The sequence below is a fragment of the Eumetopias jubatus genome, unplaced genomic scaffold (assembly GCF_037043125.1).
Source record: "Eumetopias jubatus isolate StellerSeaLion01/CBP00866 unplaced genomic scaffold, mEumJub1_p1.0 scaffold_7, whole genome shotgun sequence".
Lineage (NCBI taxonomy): Eukaryota > Metazoa > Chordata > Mammalia > Carnivora > Otariidae > Eumetopias > Eumetopias jubatus.
In genome coordinates, this window is record NW_028274813.1 from 126396227 (window position 1) to 126420716 (window position 24490).

The following is a 24490-nucleotide window of genomic DNA, read 5'->3' on the forward strand; positions in this document are numbered from 1 at the left end:
TCTGTAACCTTTCTACTAGCCTCAGGGATATCTGAAAATCTGAACCTGAGTCATATACTCTTTGCAACTGAGACCCCAAATCATCTACCCCCACATAGCCTACTGACTTTATTATTCCGTCTGCCTCAACAAAGCTTTACTAGTCCAGGAAACTCTTGCCCTGGAAAATATAAATCGCAAATAAATTTATTGTTCATTCCAGGAACATCTCATCAACTCTCCAACAGAAAGCAACAACTGACTCATTGATCCAAGACCCTTACAGCCCCTCTCCTCAAGATCCTTGCCTTACAGTGTCCCCCAATCTTAAACCACTGTATCATGACCTTTAACCAATGCTAATCAAGCCCCACATTAAAGAAACCTTCTCTTAAACAAGCCTTTAAAGACTTAATAAATATCCCACCTTCTCCCTTCCCCTTTTGAGGTACTGTCCAGACTCTGTCACATTCTTCCTTGCACGTATATTAGTTTCCTCTCGCTGCTATTAACAAATTACCACAAATTTAATGGATGGACGCAACACAAATTAATCGTCTTAGGGTTCTGGAGGTCCAAAGTCCAAAATGGGCCTTACTGGGCAAAAGTCAAGGTGCTGGGAGAACTACACTCCCTCCAGAGGTTCTAGAGGATAATTCATGCCCTTGCCTTTACCAGCATCTAAAGGTCATGTACATTCCTTGCTTCATGGTGCCTTCCTCCATCTCCAACACCAGCAATCCCATCATCCCCACCTCTCCTCTGACTCTGACTCTGACTCTTCTGTCTCATTCTTTCATGTTTAAGGACCCTTGTGATGACACTGGACCCAACCTGATAATTCAGGAGAATCTCCCTATCTCAAGACCCTTAATTCGATCACATCTGCAAAATCTCTTGTACTAGACATCTTCGCAAGTTCCAGGGATTGAGACGTGAACATCTTTGGGGGACCACTGTTCAGCCCAACACACCAAGGTAAGCAATAAACTCATGTCTGTCTTAGAAACAGGTCGCTTGGGTGATATTTCTAGGACCATCATTTGACGCAATACTAAGTAATGGAATTAGAAGGAGCATGTCTATCTCCAGATTTAAAAGGAGAATTCAACTGAGGCCTATGTACCCAACCAAGCCTCTGTACTTCATTCTTGGGATTGTTCATTGAATAATGCGTACCAGATATTGTTGACATGTACTGGCTGGAGATTGGGAGGTAGTCTCACACCCCTGAGAAGACAAGCTGATTAACTAAGTATATGTACACAGACCCACAGAACAAAAAGGCCTATGTAGCTACCTAGGTATGAAAGTTGAAGAAACCCTGGGGCCAAGGGTCAACTTCATCTCTCATGACCACACACTTCCCTAGTCAACAGTGACTAGGGCCAAAGAAGCCATACCTGGGAGTCTTCACTAAGCCCTTTCCATGCATATTGTGTGGTTGCTTGCCCTGTGTCCTTTCTCAAGGATGAGTAAGTTTGGCTCTAGGAAAGCCTCATCTTGTGTATTTGCCAATCTAACTAAAATCAACACCACTACTCCTTACTGGGCAGAATCGGGGGTTGCACCCTACCATTAAGATTCTTTTAAAAAGTAGGTATGTGTGTTTGTGTTTGTGTAGATAAACCTACACATGGACATATATGTACACACAAAAAAATCATACTTGGGTCATACTTCCTTCTGCAACACTAGATGCCAGGAGTACTGCTTAGTGTTTGAAAGTAGAAAGGATTGTTATCCAGTAAACCTATAACCAGTCAAGTGTTTGTGCATGAGCACATGTGGCACATACACTCATATAGGCAAGAGCTCAGAAAACACATCATCCTATCTTTAAATCATAACTTGAAGACATACTTCAGCTGCCCCAAAATCAACCTAAGAAACAATAGGACAGTCCAGTTAAACAAGGTATGAGTCTACATGACTACTGAAAACATGGTTACTACATAATACAAACATAAAATACAAATATACAAATATAAAATAATAATACAAGTACACAATACAAATACAAATATAATACAAATGTAAATATATAGAAATATAATAATGCCACTATAAAAATAATTATGTAGGGCAAAAATAAAGATTATCAAATCTTAATATCATCTGGTTCTGAAATGAAATTAAAAAGAGATATGCAGTCACCAGTAGGAATGGTTAAAATTAACAACTAAGGAAACAACAGATGTTGGTGAGAATTTGGAGAACGGGGGACCCTCTTACACTGTCGGTGGGAATGCAAACTGGTGCAGCCACTCTGGAAAACAGTACGGAGTTCCTCAAAAAGTTAAAAATAGAGCTAGCTACCCTATAACCCAGCAATTGCACTACTAGGTATTTATCGAAAGGATACAAACATAGTGATTTGAGGGGGCACCTGCACCCTAATGTTTATAGCAGCACTGTCCACAATAGCTAACCAAATATGGAAAGAGCCCATATGTCCACTGATAGATGAATGGATAAAGAAAATATGGTGTGTGTGTGTATATATATAGAATATTACTCGGCCATCAAAAAAGAATCTTATTATGTTATGTTAATCACCATACATTACATCATTAGTTTTTGATGTAGTGTTCCATGATTCACTGTTTGTGTATAATAAAATAAATAAAATTAAAAAAATTAAATTAAAAAAAGATAGTAGAAAGGGAAAAATGAAGGGGGGGAAATTGGAGGGGGAGATGAACCATGAGAGACTATGGATTCTGAGAAACAAACTGAGGGTTCTAGAGGGGAGGGGGGTAGGGGGATGGGCTAGCCTGGTGATGGGTATTAAAGAGGGTACGTATTGAATGGAGCACTGGGTGTTATACGCAAGCAATGAATCATGGATTACTACATCAAAAACTAATGATGTAATGTATGGTGATTAAATAACATAATAAAATAAATTTAAAAAAATAATGAAATCTTGCCATTTGCAACAACATGGATGGAACTAGAAGGTATTATGCCAAGCGAAATAAGTCAGTCAGAGACAGACAAATACCATATGATTTCACTCATTGTGGAATTTAAGAAACAAAACAGATGAACATAGAGGAAGGGAAGGAAAAATAAAATAAAATGAAAACAGAGAGGGAGGCAAACCTCTAGAAACAAACTGAGGGTTGCTGAAGGGGAAGTGAGTGGGGGGATGGGGTAACTGGGTGATGGGCATTAAGGAGGGCACTTGACATAATGAGCAGTGGGTGTTATATGCAACTGATAAATCACTGAATTCTATTTCTGAAACTAATAATACACTATATGTTTATTAAATTGAATTTAAATAAAAAAAATTTTTAAGAGAGATGTGCAGGGGCACCTGGGTGGTGCAGTTTGTTAAGCAACCAACTCTTGGTTTCTGCTCTGGTTGTGATCTCGCAGTCATGGGATCGATTATGTGTGCATTGGGCTCCACACTCAGTGCAGAGTCTGCTTTAAGTTTCTCTCTCCTTTTCCCTCCGCCCCTCCCCACTGTGCTCTCTCCCTCTCTCTAATAAATCTTTTAAAAAAGAGATGTGCAAGGGAAGAATAAATTAAAACAAAATATGAACTTTCTTAACTTACATAGACATAGTGATACCATAACATCCTTGAAAACAGTAAGGTAATATAGCAAGAGGGTAGGCTCTTACGTCAAACTGCCTTGATTCGAATTTGAGCCGTAGATTCTGGAAAAGGTATGTAAATTTTGTACTTAGCCTCCTTGTGACTCAGTTTTCTTATCTTTCAAAGGAATATAAAAATACCCACCTCATTCAGTGGTTGCTATAATTTAGCCATATACGGTGTGTGAAAAGTGCCTATCATATAGGAAATACTCAATTTTAGCTGTTCATATTGATAGAGAAATATAGGCTCAAATATGTTTTTAAGAACAAAAAGGGAAACACTAGTAGAATTATAAACACTAAGGAGGAAAAAGTCAAAGAAAATAAGGTTGTCCGTGTTGCATAAGAAAAAAAGAGAGAGGGAGGGAAGGAAGGAAAGTAGGAAGGAAGGAAGTCAGAAAAAGAGAGAGAGAGAGAGAAAGAGAAAGCAAGAAAGCAAACAAGCAAGAAAGAAAGACATGGAAAATAGGATAAAATCAAAATGACAGAAGTAACACCAAAACTTGTTGTAAATATAAATAGATTAAACAGCCTTATTAAATGACAAAAACTTCCAGATTCACCTTTTTAAATCCCATTGCATATTGTATATAAGAAGTACTTTGAAAGAAAGGAAAAATACATAATGTGTATGAAAAGCCCTCTTAAATGATCTATTTTGTTTGCCTCCATTAAAATATTTTAGGAGAGAAATATTGAAACTTAAAGGATAAGCAAACATAAATTAAAGCAGGCATGGCAATCGTTAATATATGACAAAGTCATATTTAAGACCAAGTACATTAAATGGGATTTAAAAATCTTATTTTGATAAAGGGCACGATTCACAATGAACATATAAAACTCATAAATCTTAAGAATCAAATAACACAGATTGAAATATACAGCGCAAAAAAGGCAGAAGGGGTAAAAATGGTACGAGGAATGGGAGACTCTTTAGGAAAGTGTTGAATAAATCAGCTGCACAAACATAATGATATAGAGTGTTTGAACAATATTGTTTTTACAGATAAAGGTCAAACTTTGTCTCTACAGAGAACATTTATTTTTCCTCAAACATCCATGGAACTGTAACAAAAATTAATCATATACAGGGCTTTTTAAAAAATTCCCCAAATTTCACCCCAAGTAGAAACTGTACAAACCACATTATCTGACAATTAAATGAAATTAGGCATATGTAAAAATGGTTTGAAATACAGCAAAAATCAAAACATTAGAGAATAGAAAAATATCCTCCTGAAAGCAGCTCATGGAAGAAATTCATGTATAAAAAGGAAAAATCAATATTAAATCAGTGTAATTAAAGCCCTTGTAGAAGGAGAGGGCCCTCTGGTCTCCTGGGAGAGATGGCCCAGGACGAGAACAGAAATGTCCCTTTCAGGCTGTCAGCCATGTCTCACCCATCCCGGTAAAGGGGAATTCCAGAACCTTAGTTAAGGGAATGAAGATAGTCATGAATTTGAATGAAACTCTCTGTGATGGTAAACAGATTATTTTCATCACTTTCATAAATTTCTGGGTGAAAGCTGCTCCCACTATTGGTTATCACTGAAATCCAGACTGGGTGACACCTGCCTCATGATTACTCCCAGGATTCCAGGTCCCCAAATTGGGAAAGCAATATTCTCTTCTGCAGCATCTTCCCAAATGTATTCTGTCGGACGTTACTAAGTGCTGGGGTTTGGAGAGGGTGGTAAAGGGGTGGGAAATTCACAGCCAGGAACATGGAGAATTAAAGAAAATGAAAGCATTTTCATGGCCCCAGAACTTTTCAGATTCTTCAATTCGCCAATATGCACCATGGAACCTAGATGAAAAACTGGCCCACAGTGCTTCATGAATTTATACGACCACAAAACTCTTTAAAAATCTCAGGATACTGGAATGCTATAGAATGTGCTTTGGAAAATGCAGGCTTTGCTGAAATGTTTCTATGAGGATTTCTTTTTTTTTTTATTTCTTTTGCCATGAAAGTTATTCATTTGACATTTCATTATGGCTACAAGGGCCCTTATGGGATGGGTGGGGGTGGGGCGGAGGCTTCTCAACAGAAGTACTGCTCATCATTCTGTGATGTCACAAGGTTACACACAGGCCATAGCTCTTTGGTGTCTGATGCCAAATCTACAAAATAACAGTAATAAAATCTAGATTTTGGAAATCATATATACGAAGCAGGTTTGGAAGAAGTTTGTCTAAGACAGAAGTCATCAAACACAATTAAGTATGGGAGAAAAAAGTAAAAAAAAAAAAACAAAAAAAAAACACATCATTGTGAACACCGTACTTCAAAACAGCATCACGGCGGGGGGCGGAGGCAGGCGGAGCAAGATGGTGGAGGAGCAGGAGACCTGGATTTCCTCTGGTCTCAGAAATTCAGCTGAATAGGGATCAAACCATTTTTTTTAAGATTTTATTTATTTATTTGACAGAGACACAGTGAGAGAGGGAACACAAGCAGGGCAAGTGGGAGAGGGAGAAGCAGGCTTCCCGCTGAGCGGGGAGCCCGATGTGGGGCTCGATCCCAGGACCCTGGGACCATGACCTGAGCCGAAGGCAGAGGTTTAATGACTGAGCCACCCAGGCGCCCCGGGATCAAACCATTCTGAACACCTACGAACTCAACAGGAGATTGAAGAGAAGAATAGCAACAACTCTCTGAACGGAAAAGTGACCACTTACTGGAAGGTAGGACGTGCGGAGAAGTGAATCCGAGGCGATATTCGGGAGGACAGACGGCGGGGGAGGGGGCCTCCTTCAGCCACTTCTAGCAAGTGACAGAGCCGCAGAGCACAAAATCGGAACTTTTAGAAGTCAGCTCTGCTGAGGGACGTTGCTCCAGTGGCTAAGCGGGGGGTGGAATCCTCCCGGGACAGTGTGGTCTCAGGACCCTTGGGGTCACAGAAAGACAGGGGTGCCTGAGTGCGGCAGAGCTCCCAGGTATCGGAGCCGGGAAGCCGGCTGCAGAGACGGAGCCAAGGCACGGGCTCTCAGCTCGGGGTTGCCATAAACTGTGATCCGCGGCCCAGTCGGGCCACTGCTCCTCCAGCAGGGACCCAACAAGCGGCAGAGCTGGGGAGACTCCCCTTCCTTCCCGGGGTGGAGCGGCGCGGGAGCGCACCGCAGAGATCTGCTGGGTTTGGAGACTCCACACGGGGTCAGGTGCCAGACATAGAAACGCTCGGTCACAGGCCGGGTGAGCACGGAGTGCGGCCGGAGACCGGGGACACGGGAGTGACTGCTTTTCTCTGGGGGCGCACTGAGGAGCGGGGCCCCGAGTTCTCGGCTCCTCCGGGTGGAGATTGGGAGGCCACCATTTTCACCCTGGTCCTCCAAAGCTGTACCGAGAGCTTGCAGGGAACAAAAGCTCCTGAGAGCAAACCCGAGCAGATTACTTAGCCCTGACAGGCAAGGGCGGGGCAATTCCGCCTCCGGCAAAGTCATTTGGGAACCACAGCAACAGGCCCCTCCCCCAGAAGATCAACAGGAACAGCCAGCCAAGACCAAGCTTACCTATCAATGAGAACAGGAGAACTCCAGCGCTAGGGGAATACCGCACATAGAATTCATGGCTTTTTTGCCATGAATCATTAGTCTTTCAAAGTTAATTTTTTAAACTGTTTTTTGTTTTAATTTTTCTTTTTCTCTATTTTCAACCAACATCTTATGAATCCTTTTCTAAAAAAAAATTTTATTTCTCATTTTTAGAGTCATATTCTATCCCTTCACAGTCGTTAGCCTTATTTTGGGCATACATACATACATACATACATACATATATATATATATATATATATATATATATATAAGTTGTTCTCGCTTTAAAATTTTGAGATACAATGTCTTCTAACAGATCAAAATATGCCCTAAAACACTACTGTATGGCTTTGTTCTAGTCTCCTGCCTGATCACATTCTCTCCCTTTTTTTTTTAATCTTCTTCTTTTTTCAAAAAACTTCTTATCAATTCCTTTTATAAAATTTCTTATAATTTTCATTTTACAGTCATATTCCATCCCTTCATCATATCAACACTTATTTTGTACACAAAGAAGTATTTCTTTCTTTAAAATTTTAGGAGGCACGTTCCTCTAACAGACCAAAATACACCCAAAATCTAGTGTGTGGCACTGATCTATGCACTAGCCTGATCATATTTGATCATATTCTGTTTTGTTAGTTTTGTTCTGTTTTTCTTTGTCTTTGTCTTTTTCTTTTCTTTTCTCTTTCTTTTTTCTTTCTTTCCCTTTCTTCTCCGCTGATTTCAGGTCTTTTCTGATTTGTTTAGAGTATATTTTCTGGGGACGTTCTTAACCTGTTAGCATTTTGTTCTCTCATTCATCTATTCTCCTCTGGACTAAATGACAAGACGAAAAAAATCACCTCAACAAAAAGAACAAGAGGTACTAACGTCTGTCAGGGACCTACTCAATACGGACATTAGTACGATGTCGGACCTAGAATTCAGAATCAGGATTTTAAAGATACTCGCTGGGCTTGAAAAAAGCATGGAGGTTATTAGAGAAACCCTTCCTGGAGAAATAAAAGAACCAAAATCTAACCAAGTCGAAATCAAAAAGGCTATTAATGAGGTGTAATCAAAAATGGGGGGCGCTAACTGCTAGGATAAATGAGGCAGAAGAGAGAATTAGCGATATAGAAGACCAAATGATGGAAAATAAAGAAGTTGAGAAAAGGAGAGATAAACAACTACAGGATCACGAGGGCAGAATTCGAGAGATAAGTAATACGATAAGACAAAACAACATTAGAATAATTGAGATCCCAGAAGAAGAAGAAAGAGAGAGAGGGGCAGAAGGTATATTGGAGCAAATTATACCACAGAACTTCCCTGATGTGGGGAAGGAAACAGGCATCAAAATCCAGGAGGCAGAGAGAACCCCTCTCAAAATCAATAAAAATAGGTCAACACCCCGACATCTAATAGTCAAACTTACGAGTCTCAGAGACAAAGAGAAAATCCTGAAAGCAGCTCAGGAGAAGAGATATGTAACTCATAATGCTAGAAACATTAGATTGGCAACAGACCTATCCACAGAGACCTGGCAGGCCAGAAAGGACTGGCATGAGATCTTCAGAGCACTAAACGAGAAAAATATGAGACAAGAATACTATATCCAGCTAGGCTGTCATTGAAAATTGAAGGAGAGATAAAAATCTTCCAGGACAAAAAAAAACTAAAGGAATTTGCAAACACCAAACCAGCCCTCCAAAAAAGATTGAAAGGGGTCCTCTAAGCCAAGAGAGAGCCTAAAAGCAGCATAGACCAGAAAGGAACACAGACAATATACGGTAGCAGTCACCTTACAAGCAATACAATGGCACTAAATTCATATCTTTCAATAGTTACCCTGAATGTAAATGGACTAAATGCCCTAATCAAAAGACACAGGCTATCAGATTGGATTAAAAAACAAGACCCATCAATATGCTGTCTGCAAGAGACTCACATTAGACCCAAAGACACCCCCAGATTGAAAGTGAGGGGGTGGAAAACCATTTACCAAGCTAATGGACACCAAGAGAAAGCTGGAGTGGCAATCCTTATATCAGATGAATTAGATTTTAAACCAAAGACTGTAATAAGAAATGAGGAAGGACAATATATCCTACTTAAAGGGTCTATCCACCAAGAAGATCTAACAATTGTAAATATCTATGCCCCTAATATGGGAGCAGCCAATTATATAAGGCAATTAATAAGAAAAGCAAAGAAACACATTGACATCAATACAATAATAGTGGGGGACTTTAACACCCCCCTGACTGAAATGGACAGATCATCTAAGCAAAAGATCAACAAGGAAATAAAGACTTTAAATGACACACTGGACCAAATGGACCTAACAGACATATTCAGAACATTCCATCCCAAAGCAACGGAATACACATTCTTCTCTAGTGCCCATGGAACATTCTCCAGAATAGATCACATCCTAGGCCACAAATCAGGTCTCAACTGGTACCAAAAGACTGGGATTATTCCCTACATATTTTCAGACCACAGTGCTTTGAAACTAGAACTCAATCACAAGACGAAAGTCAGAAAGAACTCAAATCCATGGAAGCTAAAGAGCATCCTACTAAGAATGGATGGGTCAACCAGGAAATTAAAGAAGAATTAAAAACATTCATGGAAACCAATGAAAATGAAAACACAACTGTTCAAAATCTTTGGGATGCAGCAAAGGCAGTCCTGAGAGGAAAGTATATAGCAATACAAGCCTTTCTCAAGAAACGAGAAAGGTCTCAAATACACAACAACCTAACCCTACCCCTAAAGGAGCTAGAGAAAAAACAGCAAATAAAGCCTAAACCCAGCAGGAGAAGAGAAATAATAAAGATCAGAGCAGAAATCAATGAAACAGAAACCAAAAGAACAGTAGAACAGATCAACGAAACTAGGAGCTGGTTCTTTGAAGAATTAACAAGATTGATAAACCCCTGGCCAGACTTATCAAAAAGAAAAGAGAAATGACCGAAATCAACAAAATCATGAATGAAAGAGGAGCGATCACAACCAACACCAAAGAAATACAAACAAGTATAAGAACATATTATGAGCAACTCTATGCCAGCAAATTACATAACCTGGAAGAAATGGGTGCATTTCTAGAGACATATCAACTACCGAAATTGAACCAGGAAGAAACAGAAAACCTAAACAGACCTATAACCACTAAGGATTTGAAGCAGTCATCAAAAATCTCCCAATAAACAAAAACCCAGGGCCAGATGGCTTCCCAGGGGAATTCTACCAGACATTTAAAGAAGAATTAATACCTATTCTCCTGAAACTGTTGCAAAAAATAGAAATGGAAGGAAAATTTCCAAACTCATTTTAGGAGGCCACCATTACCTTGATCCCAAAACCAGACAAAGACCCCACCAAAAAGGAGAATTACGGACCAATATCCTTGATGAACATGGATGCAAAAATTCTCACCAAAATACTAGACAACAGGATCCAACAGTACATTAAAAGGATTATTCACCACGACCAAGTGGGATTTATCCCCGGGCTGCAAGGTTGGTTCAACATCCACAAATCAATCAACGTGATACAATATATTAACAAAAGAAAGAACAAGAATCATATGATCCTCTCCATAGATGCAGAAAAAGCATTTGACAAAGTACAGCATCCTTCCTTGATCAAAACTCTTCAGAGTATAGGGATAGAGGGTACATACCTCAACATCATAAAAGCCATCTATGAAAAACCTACAGCGAATATCATTCTCAATCAGGAAAAGCTGAGAGCTTTTCCCCTAAGGTCAGGAACGCAGCAGGGATGTCCACTCTCACCACTGCTATTCAACATAGTGTTAGAAGACCTAGCCACAGCAATCAGACAACAAAAAGAAATCAAAGGCATCCAAATCGGCAAAGAGGAAGTCAATCTCACTCTTTGCAGATGATATGATACTGTATGTGGAAAACCCAAAAGACTCCACCCCAAAATTGCTAGAACTCATACAGGAATTCAGTAAAGTGGCAGGATATAAAATCAATGCACAGAAATCAGTGGCATTCCTATACACTAACAAGACAGAAGAGAGACAAATTAAGAAGTCGATCCCATTTACAATTGCACCCAAAACCATAAGATACCTAGGAATAAATCTAACCAAAGAGGCAAAGGATCTGTACTCAGAAAACTATAAAATACTCAGGAAAGAAATTGAGGAAGACACAAAGAAATGGAAAAACGTTCCATGCTCATGGATTGGAAGAACAAACATTGTGCAGATGTCAATGCTATCTAGAGCAATCTACACATTCAATGTAATCCCCATCAAAATACCATCCACTTTTTTCAAAGAAATGGAACAAGTAATCCTAAAATTTGTACAGAACCAGAAGAGAGCCCGAATAGCCAGAGGAATGTTGAAAAAGAAAAGCAAAGCTGGCGGCATCACAATTCCGGACTTCCAGCTCTATTACAAAGCTGTCATCATCAAGACAGTATGGTACTGGCACAAAAACAGACACATAGATCAATGGAACAGAATCGAGAGCCCAGAAATGGACCCTCAACTCTATGGTCAACTCATCTTTGACAAAGCAGGAAAGAATGTCCAATGGAAAAAAGACAGTATCCTCAACAAATGGTGTTGGGAAAATTGGACAGCCACATGCAGAAGAATGAAACTGGACCATTTCCTTACACCACACACAAAAATAGACTCCAAATGGTTGAAAGACCTCAATGTGAGACAGGAATCCATCAAAATCCTAAAGGAGAACACAGGCAGCAACCTCTTTAACCTCAGCCGCAGCAATTTCTTCCTAGGAACATCGCCAAAGGCAAGGGAAGCCAGGGCAAAAATGAACTCTTGGGATTTCATCAAGATCAAAAGCTTTTGCACAGCAAAAGAAACAGTCCACAAAACCAAAAGACAACCGACAGAATGGGAGAAAATAATTGCAAGTGACATATCAGATAAAGGGCTAGTATCCAAAATCTATAAAGAACTTATCCAACTCAACACCCAAAGAACAAATAATCCAATCAAGAAATGGGCAGAAGACATGAACAGACCTTTTTCCAAAGAAGACATCCAAATGGCCAACAGATGCATGAAAAAGTGCTCAACATCGCTCGGCATCGGGGAAATCCAAATCAAAACCTCCATGAGATACCACTTCACACCAGTCAGAATGGCTAAAATTAACAAGTCAGAAAATGACAGATGTTGGCGGGGATGCGGAGAAAGGGGAACCCTCCTACACTGTTGGTGGGAATGCAAGCTGGTGCAACCACTCTGGAAAAAAGTATGGAGGTTCCTCAAACAGTTGGAAATAGAGCTACCGTACGATCCAGCAATTGCACTACTGGGTATTTACCCCAAAGATACAAATGTACGGATCCGAAGGGGTACGTGCACCCCGATGTTTATAGCAGCAATGTCCACAATAGCCAAACTGTGGATAGAGCCAAGATGTCCATCGACAGATGAATGGATAAAGAAGAAGTGGTATATATACACAATGGAATATTATGCAGCCATCAAAAGGAATGAGATCTTGCCATTTGCAACGACGTGGATGGAACTGGAGGGTGTTATGCTGAGTGAAATAAGTCAGTCAGAGAAAGACATGTATCATATGACCTCACTCATATAAGGAATTCTTAATCTCAGGAAACAAACTGAGGGTTGCTGGAGTGGTGGGGGTGGGAGGGATGGGGTGGCTGGGTGATAGACATTGGGGAGGGTATGTGCTATGGTGAGCACTGTGAATTGTGCAAGACTGCTGAATCACAGATCTGTACCTCTGAAAGAAAATAATGCAATATATGTTAAGAAAAAGGAAAAGAAGAAGATAGCAGGAGGGGAAGATGAAGGGGAGTAAATCAGAGGGGGAGATGAACCATGAGAGGATGGACTCTGAAAAACCAACTGATAGTTCTAGAGGGGAGGATGATGGGAGGATGGATTAGCCTGGTGATGGGTATTAAAGAGGGCACATTCTGCATGGAGCACTGGGTGTTATGCACAAACAAATGAATCATGGAACACTACACCAAAAACTAATGATGTAATGTATGGTGATTAACATAACAATAAAAATTTAAAGTAAAAATAAATAAATAAATAAATAAATAAATAAATAAATAAATAAAATAGATCCTGGGGGGGGGCGGGAAACAGCAAGACCTTACAGATGGTAGCTACACTTGGGGTGAACACAGCATGATTTACAGATATGTCCAATCACTGTGTCATACACCTGAAACTAATGTAACATCGTGCATCAACTCTAATAAACAAGAACAACAATATCACCTTAGCACACCTCCTAGCAGCAAATGTGGTAGGAAGCAAGGTTTCAAAGTTTTCTTCTCCTATGAATTCTCTGTTAAATTTTCAATTATTATATTTTTATGATTAATAATATCACAACTCAACAAATGCCTATTTTCTGTTCGCTGAAATTCACTCTTTTTAAAAGATTTTACTTATTTGACAGAGAGAGAGAGAGCACAAGAAGGATGAGCAGGGAGCCCAACGTGGGGCTCAATCCCAGTACCCTGGGATCATGACCGAAGGCAGATGCGTAACCTACTGAGCCGCCCAGGCACCTCTGAAGTTCATTATCTGTAAACTGTACTTGTTCATACAATACAACCCTCCCCACACCCCTCAAGGAAATCTCTGCCCCATTCTACCTGCCACCAAATATGTAACACCTCCATTCTTAGGCATTATCCTGATTCCAGTCATACAGAAGACTTCCAGAAGTAAACCAGCTATAAACTTCTGTAGGATTTCCTTTTGCAGAAATGGCTCTGTATTGTTCTCCAGGAAATGGATTAGAGGTGAATGCTCCATCTCCAGTCCAGCAAGGCCATGTGTACTTGGACTTTGCTGGGATCAATGATGAGAGGAGCAGGGCTTCAGAATGCACATGCCAACAACCACATATAATCGCAGCCCCGCAGAAGACACAGGGGCGGGTGTCTTTGCAAAAATGGGAATGAGTTCAAGGCAATGATGGGAGCCCCAGAGAGACTGTCTTCTTAGAAGCAAATCCTACCTCTCCATGAAAGATGCCAGGCTGATAAGGTAGGCTGCAGCTGAGCTTTTGCCCCCTTCTCCTCTATCAGCTACTCCCTTAAAACTGCCAGAAAAGATTTCACTGACCTCAACACATTACCCCACCGACGGCTATTGATAAAGTGAGAAGTACCTGCACCCAAAATAGTTCATTTGTCATTGTTAGCCCCTAAACTACTATCCTCTCTGTCCCCCTAATTCAGAAGAAAACTCACCACTAAGGAGACGGCCGATTTTATTTGTATACAGACTAGTCCTCAGTTGTCACTTAAATAAACTCGTTGGAGACTGGAAGGCTTCTCATCACAAGACAAAAATAAATGACATGTATAAGAGAAACCATAGAGCGTGTTGCCAGTGGGTTCTAATGGGCTCTCTCAGACTGCCCCATCTGCCAGTACCACTCTCCCTACATTAAACAGACTTACTTTAAGAAGGGAGAGAAATGACTCATCTCCAGGTGTCTGCTCATAGATTTGCCAATTAGAAAGAAAAGATGATGTTAATATCCTTTTTCCATTAAAAATAAATGAAGTTATATCGTTGATGATTTGGAAAAGAGAGTTAAAAAATTATTTTAATCAACTACCCTAAGACAGCCATCAGTAGCCTTTGTATTTATTTCTTTATGGTCCTTTATTTGGATTTTTTACAGAATTTTAATTTTATTTTTTTGGAATGGGTATCTCCCCATCAGCCCGATGGAGAAAATGATCACACATCATTATAAAAAAGAGAATAAATGCTCTGATACCTACCACCTAATATCGCTCACTACATGCACGCACTTGGCTAACATTTTCCACGTATCAAGTCATTTACCCTTCATAACAACCCACTAGTAATTGCTTTTATATGCTGAGCCCTTCTAAAAGATTGTGCAAATGACATTTTAATTTTCTCTTTTCTTTCCTTCTCTCGCTCTCTTTCTCTTTCCCTACACTATACTCCATTTCATCTCTGAAGATATTTATGGGAACACCTGCCACCATACGTATATATGTCTGCTGAAAAATCCTGCTCAAATTTTCAGAGTCTTAAGCTCTGCAAACATACGGACCCTACTTATGATCACTTTTCCTCTTGCCAACTTATACCGTTATAAGTTCCCAGTGAGATCCTACTTCCTTGCCCTCTAAAACGTCCATCAGAAACTCTCTTGGGACCCCATTTTCAACCAATACTACTGTCTACCTTGGGACAATCCACAATATAATCCAAACACTTTAATGAGTATTGCTAACACTTGAACCATCACTGCAATTATTGACAGCTTGATATGAATGGTTGAAATAGAATTCCATTTGCTTGCTTCATAATTATAATAATATTTCTTTCTTTTTGCTTGATCTTAATACTATAATTTGGACAATTATCTAACAGAGTTCCTGGCAAACATCTGGAAGATATCAATTTGAAAGAACCAAATGCTAATTCTCTTATTATAAGAGAATAATAAAATTTTTTAAGTTGCAAAATTGTATTCATGTTGAAAAACAACCAATACACATGTCCTCCACTATAAAAATGTCTTTAATTATTAAACATAATCCATATTATAGGAGATTTACAAATTGTGAATTCCACATAGAAATGTATTTTCCACCCCCCACCCCAGGATCACCCCCAAGTAACATGCAGTTAATTCTGCCCTTGGGGTATCATTCACATTTAATTTATCATTGATCTGTTAGAAGAAAAACTGTTTCTCCTTAGGACATGTCCAAAAATAAAAATGAGTAGTGTGCACTATGGAATGTACTCATCGTGTCCAGGATGGGAGGAAGAGATTTTTAAGAGAAGTCTTAGAGTCAATTATAGTCTTAAATCTGGAGAGAACAAAGACCATGCGTTACTGGAAATGTAAAACCCAAAACGGACTACCATTTTTCACTTTCAAGTAACAAATGTCCTTCTTATTCTGTTCTGCTCACTTAGGAGAAACAAAAACATATCCCTTTTCCTTTGTCTCTTTTTCATTAACTCTCCTCAAACTTCCCCAATGGGAAGAGATTCCCAGTCAACAGGGTAAGGAACAAGCCAGTAAGCATCGATTCACAAGATCTCTCTCTCTCCCTCTCCTGGAGACCAAGGAAATGGGAGGGGAGGGGGCTCCTCTTTTCTTGTGTTTTTGTCCCCCCTCAAGACAAAATTATCCCCCCCTCGACTCTACTGGTTCCCAAGCTATTTGTTGGTTGTAAATTTCAGACCCTGTGGTCTGACAAGAGCACAAAAGGTAATTGGACCTGAGGCATAATATGTGATGGACAGTAGCCCCTACAACTGGAACCCACTTTTATAGGTACAGGCAGCCACCAAGCTGTGTGGTTGTACAACCTCTGATGGTGGGTTCAAGTCATCAACCCAGGTGTTTATCCATAACACTGAGTGCCACGGATGTGGTTCAGCTGGATAGCGTTGTTTCCCAAACATGGTCCCATTTTTTTTCTTTTTCTTTTTAATTTTTTATTTAAATTCATTTTAGTTAATATATAGCATATTATTAGTTTCAGGGGTAGAGTTTAGTGATTCATCAGTTGCATGTAACACCCAGTGCTCATTTCATCAAGGGCCCCTCCTTAATGCCCAACACCCAGTTACCCCGTCCTCCCACCCACCACCCCCTCCGGCAACCCTCAGTGTGTTTCCTAGAGTTAAGTCTATGCAATGGAATATTGCTTGGCCATCAAAAAGAATTAAATCTTGCCATTTGCAATGACGTGGATGGAGCTGGTGGGCATTATGCTAAGCGAAATCAGTCAGTCAGAGAAAGACAAATACCATATGATTTCGCTCACATGTGGAATTTAAGAAACAAAACAGATGAGCATAGGGGAAGGAAAGGAAAAAGAAAGTAAGATAAAAACAGAGAGGGAGCCAAACACGGTCCTATTCGTACCCCAAGATGGTCTGATGGGTTCTTGCAAGGTGCCTGCAAGTTGATTCAAAGTCTGAAACTTTTTCAGCCAGAGCTTGACTGCATCTGGCTTCTTACTGTAAGTTCTAGACTTTGAAACAGCTTGCAGGCACCTCACAAGAACCTGTCAGAGCATCTTGGGGTAAGAATGGGACTGGACTGTGTTTGAGGAACAACACGATCCTGCTGAACCACATCCATGGCACTCACTGTTACAGATAAAAACCATGGGTTGATGACTTGAACCCAACCATCTGACATGATACTACATGTACCTACAAAAGTAGACTACCGTTATGGTAGCTACTGTCCATCAGAGCAGGCAAGGATACCGATCTGATCCCAGAGCAGAACTTCTTCTGAATTTCTTCTACACTTTTTCTACAGAGAAGCAGAAAGGGAACAGGAACATCCATCCCAGGCTGGTGGTCCTCCCTGCTTGGCCACTAGCTAGATGCGAGGTGTCTAGGCCTCAATGTTTGCATCTGTAAAAGACAAGGGTGCATCAGACAATTTCCCAAACCCCTTCAAGCTCTAAAGTTTTATATTAACTGCCACTGAGAATCACATCAGTGTCTAAGATATTCCAACAAGGGAAAAGAACAGGGTCCTGGACCCCTGGATCCTTCCCCCAACAGAAAAGGCAAAACACACATGCAAAGAGGAGTCCCCTTCCCCAGTCGACTTTGTACACATGGCACTTCTCAGGCAAGACAATAAAAGCAGCTGTTGAAGGGGATCGTGAATCTTCCCTGCTCTACATCCCTAGAGGCGAAAAGCATGTTTTATAATAAACATAGCTTGTTACGGCATAGCTCGTGACGCACATTTGTTGGATTCTTCTTGAGATCCCTAAGTGTGAAACACAAATAATACTAGTTGTGTATCTTTTGCAATCTGGAAAACAGTAAAAAAAAAATCTCTCTTTAGGCAAGACAACATATGGGGAGCAGGGCAGATGCACTTTCCTGAAGCAGTTAGCCAAGTGGTTTCAGATATGCCTTCTCGATGGAGAAAAACTTTCACTTATACCTGAACATTCCTTTTGAAGGCAAGGGACGTTCTTGGTTATTATCTTTTCCCACTCCTTATCACAGACTTACAATGAAAATGCTCATCCTTCAGGCTAAGTGAGAGATACACTCACACATACAGCACATATTATAAATATGCTAATAACATTTTGCATTAACACAGAGGATGAGAGTACTCTACAGAAGATACTTCTAGCTCATTAATCCTCAGGATAGCGATGAAATAGCTGGGGGGAAAGGGATAGTTTGCCAGCTTTTCCAAATGACAGGAAACTGCACAATTTCAGCAGTTTTCTCAGATCCGTCCAGTGAGGCTTTTGCAAGGCCTGACCGAACACGGGAATGCTAACTTCAGGTTCGGACTGACTCCACAACCCTCTCATAGCCAGACTGAGGCCCTCATTTGCAGGGACTCTGTGTTGACTTCTTCCACGCCTCTCGTGCACCCTGGAACCTTCTAGCACCTCTGCTCAAGGCCATGGGAACCACTGTGGAGAAAAGCTGAAGTGGCTGCTTGCTCACAGGCTCAGGTGGTTTTCTCCAGCTTCTTCTCCACTCCTTTACCTTCTGCTTCACTCCTCTCAATGGGGCCATGGGCTTCAAATCTGCCTCTCGGCTGACCTTATGGTTTTTACCCCCATTTCTTTCTTCCTTTCTTTTTTTTAGAAACCATTTTTCTTTCTTCCCCTCTCCCCATTTCAACTAGATCATCTCATTCCAATCTGGCGACTTCATGTTTAAACTTGAGGGCTTCTTAAAGACAGAGCCCCTATGACACGGCCCCACCTCCTCCTACACTCAACCTGACGATGCAGAGCCTTGACTGACACTTGGGTCCTCAGAACATCCCTGGTCATGACCCCAGGATCCTGCTTGGCCCACAGACGAAGCTGGAACCCACAGGAAGCCACCAAATTGGTGACAGCAAAGCCTCGCTCCCTTAGGAAGGCAATAATAGCTCCCCACCAGGATGCCAGGGTCTCCCGAATGTTTCCAGGGAAACCCTGAAGAGCCCCTTCAGCCCAGCCAGTGTGATGCTGTCAAGAGGACGTTACCAGGAGGGCTGTGTAGGTGTAGGGATAGTGGTAGGCCAGGTAGCAGGCATCCTCATTGTGCGGGAAGGTGACCACAAAGGTGAGGGTATAAAAACACTTCTTAGACGCTCCCCCCATGACAGCTGCACTCTGACGATAATGATTTCTAAAAGAGAAAGGAGAAGGGAGAATGAGGGAGAGGTCCCAGATGCTATAAACCTGCCATGTTATATACTGGCAACATGTTCTTCACTCGAAACTCTATGTGGGTGAAATTTAGAAAACAGGGAAACTGCCAGGTCATGAGCCAAACCAGCAACATCTAGGCAGGTCCATCTGTCCCTTTTCTCTTTTTTTTTTTTTTTTGGAGGGAGATGGAGAGCACACACAAGCTGGGGTGGAGGGGCAGAAGGAGAAGGGGAGAGAGAGAATCTCAAGCAAGCTCCACACTCAGCATGGAGCCTGACACAGGGCTCAATCCCATGACCCTGAGATCAAGACCTGGACCAAAATCAAGAGTCAGACGCTTAGCCAACTGAGCCACTCAGGCACCCCAAATCCATCTGTCTCCTAATTGTGGCATATATGCCATAAGCCTTTCCTTGCTGTGTCTGAAAATGAAGCCTACAGTCACTGAGCTATAAAACACAGATATGTGAATAATTCTGTGCATCCCAAGATGGAATTGCAGACATACCCTTTATTACCCAAATGTGGGTTCCCCCAGTCCCTGCCTTTCCCCAGACCCCACAGAGTTCAGCTCTTCCTTTCCCTTCTGCCTGCCAAGTGGTTTCGTTAATAATCATTACTACTACATACTGAGTTCCAACTCGACACTTAACACGCGTCACCTTATGTTATTGCAACAGCCCATCGTGTGCATAAAGAAACAATAGCTTAGGAAAATTAATTTGTCAAAGGTGGCAAGGCTAGAACATGGTCAGGATGGGACTCAACCCAGATCTGCCTGTCTGCGAAGACTTTGTTCATTCCACTGTACAATACTTGCTTCCCAAAGGAATACATTTGTCACCCCATATGTGGTTCAGCTTCTTATAGCCTCAGAGTGCACATTTTCCTTTGTCAAAGATGAAGAACCAATTTTGATACTTCAGAGAACAGTATCAAAGTAAATTGCACCCAGAAGTACATTCCGAGCAATATTTTGCCCATACACTGCCAGTTATGCCCGCGCCTTGGCTGTTGATGCAGAGGCAACTGTGCAGGCTTTCCTGAGAAATGTTATCATCAAGACTGCATTACGATGCAAAATACGCCCCGGACACCAAAAGATGTAATTCCACCTTTGAACATTTACAATGTTGGCTTACTTGTCCATGGTGCTTTGGGGTTTTATTGGGGGAAAGGGTGGGGAGAGGGAAGAAATAGCAGGTAATGAATCTCTGCTCTTGCAAAATGTAAAAAAAAAAAAAAAAAATACAGATTATTCTTTTCTGCCTTTCTGCTACCTACATGCCACCCCCCCACCAAAGCAAAAACCAACCAAACAAACAAACAAAAATCAGGCAAGCAATAAAGGAAGAAACAGAAAACAGACTGTCTTGTTTCTTGTGGGTTTGTGGGTTTTCAATATTAATAAAACTAGGAATGGCAGACCCACAAACTATGGCCTGACACATTTCTCTTGCCTCAGCTTCTGCCAACGCAGCACCCTAGGGCCCTGGTCATCGTAGGGAGAGAAGGATACCCCCTAACAATGTCAGCCCCAAGTGATTCTCCCTGTCACTTTTTAGATCACGTGACTAGGACCCAATTTCCTCTGTGACTCCAGCACTAGCAACTTCAAAAAGGCATCTTCACCCATGGTGCCATCCGGATCTTGATACCTAATTGGATCTCCTTTCTCCATATTTCCCCCAAAGTTCTGTACTTCCTTAAGAGCTAAGGGGGCTCTGGTTATTAGAAAGTATGTCAAGAAGCAGATGGTAGCTCAGAAAGCATGCAAGCCACATAGGCTCTACCTTTTATTTTCTTTCCAATTTCACTCATAAAAGGCTCCCCTGCAAATGCTTATCCAGTCGACACCTCCCTGAACAACAGGAACTGGTCAATTACACCTCTCTACACTGACGACTCATGTGACACAAAATAAGCCAGCCAAAATGGTCAAGGTGTTGACCGCCAACCAAAATGTGGAAGAGCACTTCACCTGTAAGCACACACACGAGCACACACCTGGGTACACACCCCATAGATGCATATTCATGAAGGTAAAGGCAGGTGGAAACAAAAGACCTAGGGCCTCTCCATCCCCAAGTTCCTCACCCACAAAGAGGGGACACAGAGCCTGCATCCTTCCTCGGGTATAAAAGATTTCCCTGAGGGCCAGGAGGGTAGTCTCCTTTGACATGAGCCGTGCTTCCTGGTCCACTTCCCACTGTACCATTAAGTACAGTGAAGTCACATAACACGGACATTCACCGTAAGCACATTCAACCTTACCCCACCAGTCATCAGAGTGAGCAAGAAAGGAAGAGAAACCAAGAATGTGAAATCCCCATCCCTAGGCTCTTTCCACCATTCAAATCAAACCTGGACTCCAGGGAGGGAACAGCTTCAGTGAAATGGAAAGAGAAATAAAATAAAAGGATTCTTAGTTTTAGAACTTCTGTGGACCTACGTTCTACTGATTTAAGGGAAGAGTAAGGAATTTGAACAGCTGTTTCGGTTGTATGAAATCCACCTTCTCACAGCCCCAACACACACACACACACACACACACACACACACACACACACACACACACACACTATAGCTTGGTGGGCAAGAATCTTGTGGGCAAGACTAAAAGCTCCTCACTGGGGCACCTGGGTGGCTGAGTCGCTTAAGCATCTGCCTTCAGCTCAGGTCATGATCCCAGCGTCCTGGGATTGAGTCCTGTATCGGGCTCCCTGCTCAGTGGGGAGTCTGCTTCTCCCTCTCCCCTGCTCATGCTCGCTTTTTCTCTGTCACAAAAATAAATAAAATCTTTTAAATAAATAAATACATACATACATACATACATACATACTCCTCACTGTAAGCCAGCCCTCCCCAGGATGGTTGTAGACCGCTGGGATTTAAAAATGGGTAACACCTCATTGATGATGAGGTTCTGCTAAAGGAGATTCCATGACAACCCTAGTCTGGGGTCAAAACTCTAGCTGAGCCTAAAGCAAATGTCAGGCTTCCCCACTGGAGTCTTCTGGGGGCCGTGCATGGGGAGCAGGAAAATCCAGATGACCCTACCAATAGCAAAAAATGCTCCTCTTCAGGGACCTCCATGCTTTCCCAAGATCACCTTCTTCAAAGTGAAATGTTTGATAAATCTCTAAAGTAAATCCTTTGCTTACAACAATTTGATTTGTCCACAGTAAAGTTATATTCTTTTTTTTGATTTTTTTTACTATGTTATGTTAATCACCATACATTACATCATTAGTTTTTGATGTAGTGTTCCACGATTCATTGCTTGCGTATAACACCCAGTGCTCCATTCAATACGTGCCCTCCTTAATACCCATCACCAGGCTAACCCATCCCCCCACCCCGCTCCCCTCTAGAACCCTCAGTTTGTTTCTCAGAGTCCATAGTCTCTCATGGTTCGTCTCCCCCTCCGATTTCCGCCCCCTTCATTTTTCCCTTCCTGCTTTCTTCTTCTTTTTTTTTTTTTAACATATAATGTATTATTTGTTTCAGAGGTACAGGTCTGTGATTCAACAGTCTTACACAATTCACAGCGCTCACCATAGCACATACCCTCCCCAATGTCTATCACCCAGCCACCCCGTCCCTCCCAACCCCCATCACTCCAGCAACCTCAGTTTGTTTCCTGAGATTAAAAACTCCTCATATCAGTGAGAGCATATGATACATGTCTTTCTCTGATTGACTTAGTTATATTCTAAGAACAAGTTATTTGTGTTTCACCAATTATGATGTGAACATGCTGAGGGATGTTTGCAAGGCAGTAACATTCATCCTTTATATTTTAAGTGGCTCCCATGGTCTTCCTTTGTACCGAAAACCCTTTCCTTCTACCTCACTCAGACAACTCCTTCTGCCTTCAAGCCTCAACCCAAGGGTTTCCTCTTCCAGGAAGCTTCCCTGATATCTGCTCTTTTACCTAGTTCTTACCACGCTCTGTCTCTCCCTCACTGCTAACCCTTTATGACAGGGATTATGCTTACTGTTTTGTGTATCTGGCACAGAAGTTGGACTTAGCAGCTGTTCAGTTAAAGTCTGTAGAGCAAATGGACTCCAGGAGTAGTAATTAGAACACCTAAAGTATTCCACCTCTAATCCTACTGGTATCTTTTTAAGGTTAAGTGTTACTATACACATTCTACAGATGGGGAAATCGAGGATCACGGATATGATGCGACAGAAAGCACAGCAAGTAGGATCAACCTCATGAGTGCGCTGACTCCAAAACCAAGATCTCTTTTATAATATCACCTGTGTCTTGGAAATGGATAAGATGACAAGAAGTGTTTCGGCCCAATTTAGCCAGTAACAATGTGAAATTTTGGTCTTCATAAATCAGGGCTGCTTATAAACTTAAAGTCTAAAGTAACAGAAGGAATCTAACATAAAACAGATGAGAGCTCCTGAAAATGAAACATTTCACTGATTCTTTATGTCATTGGTGCCACAAAGTAGTTTCTACTAGTTAATGGATGATTGCTGACATTCACTGAACATCTACTATGCACCAGACACAGTGCTCAACTTTCCACCTGCTTTTCCTCATTTCATTATTCCATTATTGGCTCCATTTTACAGATGAGGAATCGGAGGTTGAGGCTAGAATAATCTGCCCACAGTCACACCACTGATGACAAGCGCTAGAAGTCTGATTCCAAGAGCTTTCTCTCCTTGATCGGCTCTTCAAGATGGAGAAGGAGCCTGGTGAAAATCAAGGGCATTCTCTGATTTGCTGGATCCTAGATAGGTGATGGTGGGTCAAAGATGACCCAAGGTCGGGTAGAGCCAGCTTTTCCAGTTAAAAGGCTCCCCCCTTCACTTTTCCATTCCCTGAACCATTTGTCTTAGGACCAATCTACACTTTTATAATCATAAAGCCTTCAATGAAGCAAGGAGCAAAGTACACAAATGCATAGTTATGAACTCAATCTATTTCCATTTGCACTTAAAAATATGCTGGGAAGTCATTTTTTCCCCCTGTGCGTGCATGAAATAAGCAAATGCCAAGATAGAGAGTGAAGTAGATAATCTTATAATGACCCTGCTCTGTTTAACAAGGGTGCATCATTTCACTTAACAGGGTCTAATAAGGCAGAGCAGCCAAGCCACCGGGCTTCCCC

At 41.4% G+C, this 24490-nt stretch overlaps 1 protein-coding gene across 1 annotated transcript in view; it reads right to left on the reverse strand.

Annotated features, from left to right (window-relative positions):
- The window catches only part of AGBL1 (AGBL carboxypeptidase 1), a 732091-nt gene that overhangs the window by 580756 nt on the left and 126845 nt on the right, over positions 1 to 24490 (reverse strand). The window contains exon 16 of the mRNA XM_088025191.1: positions 19185 to 19329. Within this exon, the coding sequence (XP_087881317.1) occupies positions 19185 to 19329 (145 nt within the window). The remainder of the gene's footprint in view (positions 1 to 19184; positions 19330 to 24490) is intronic.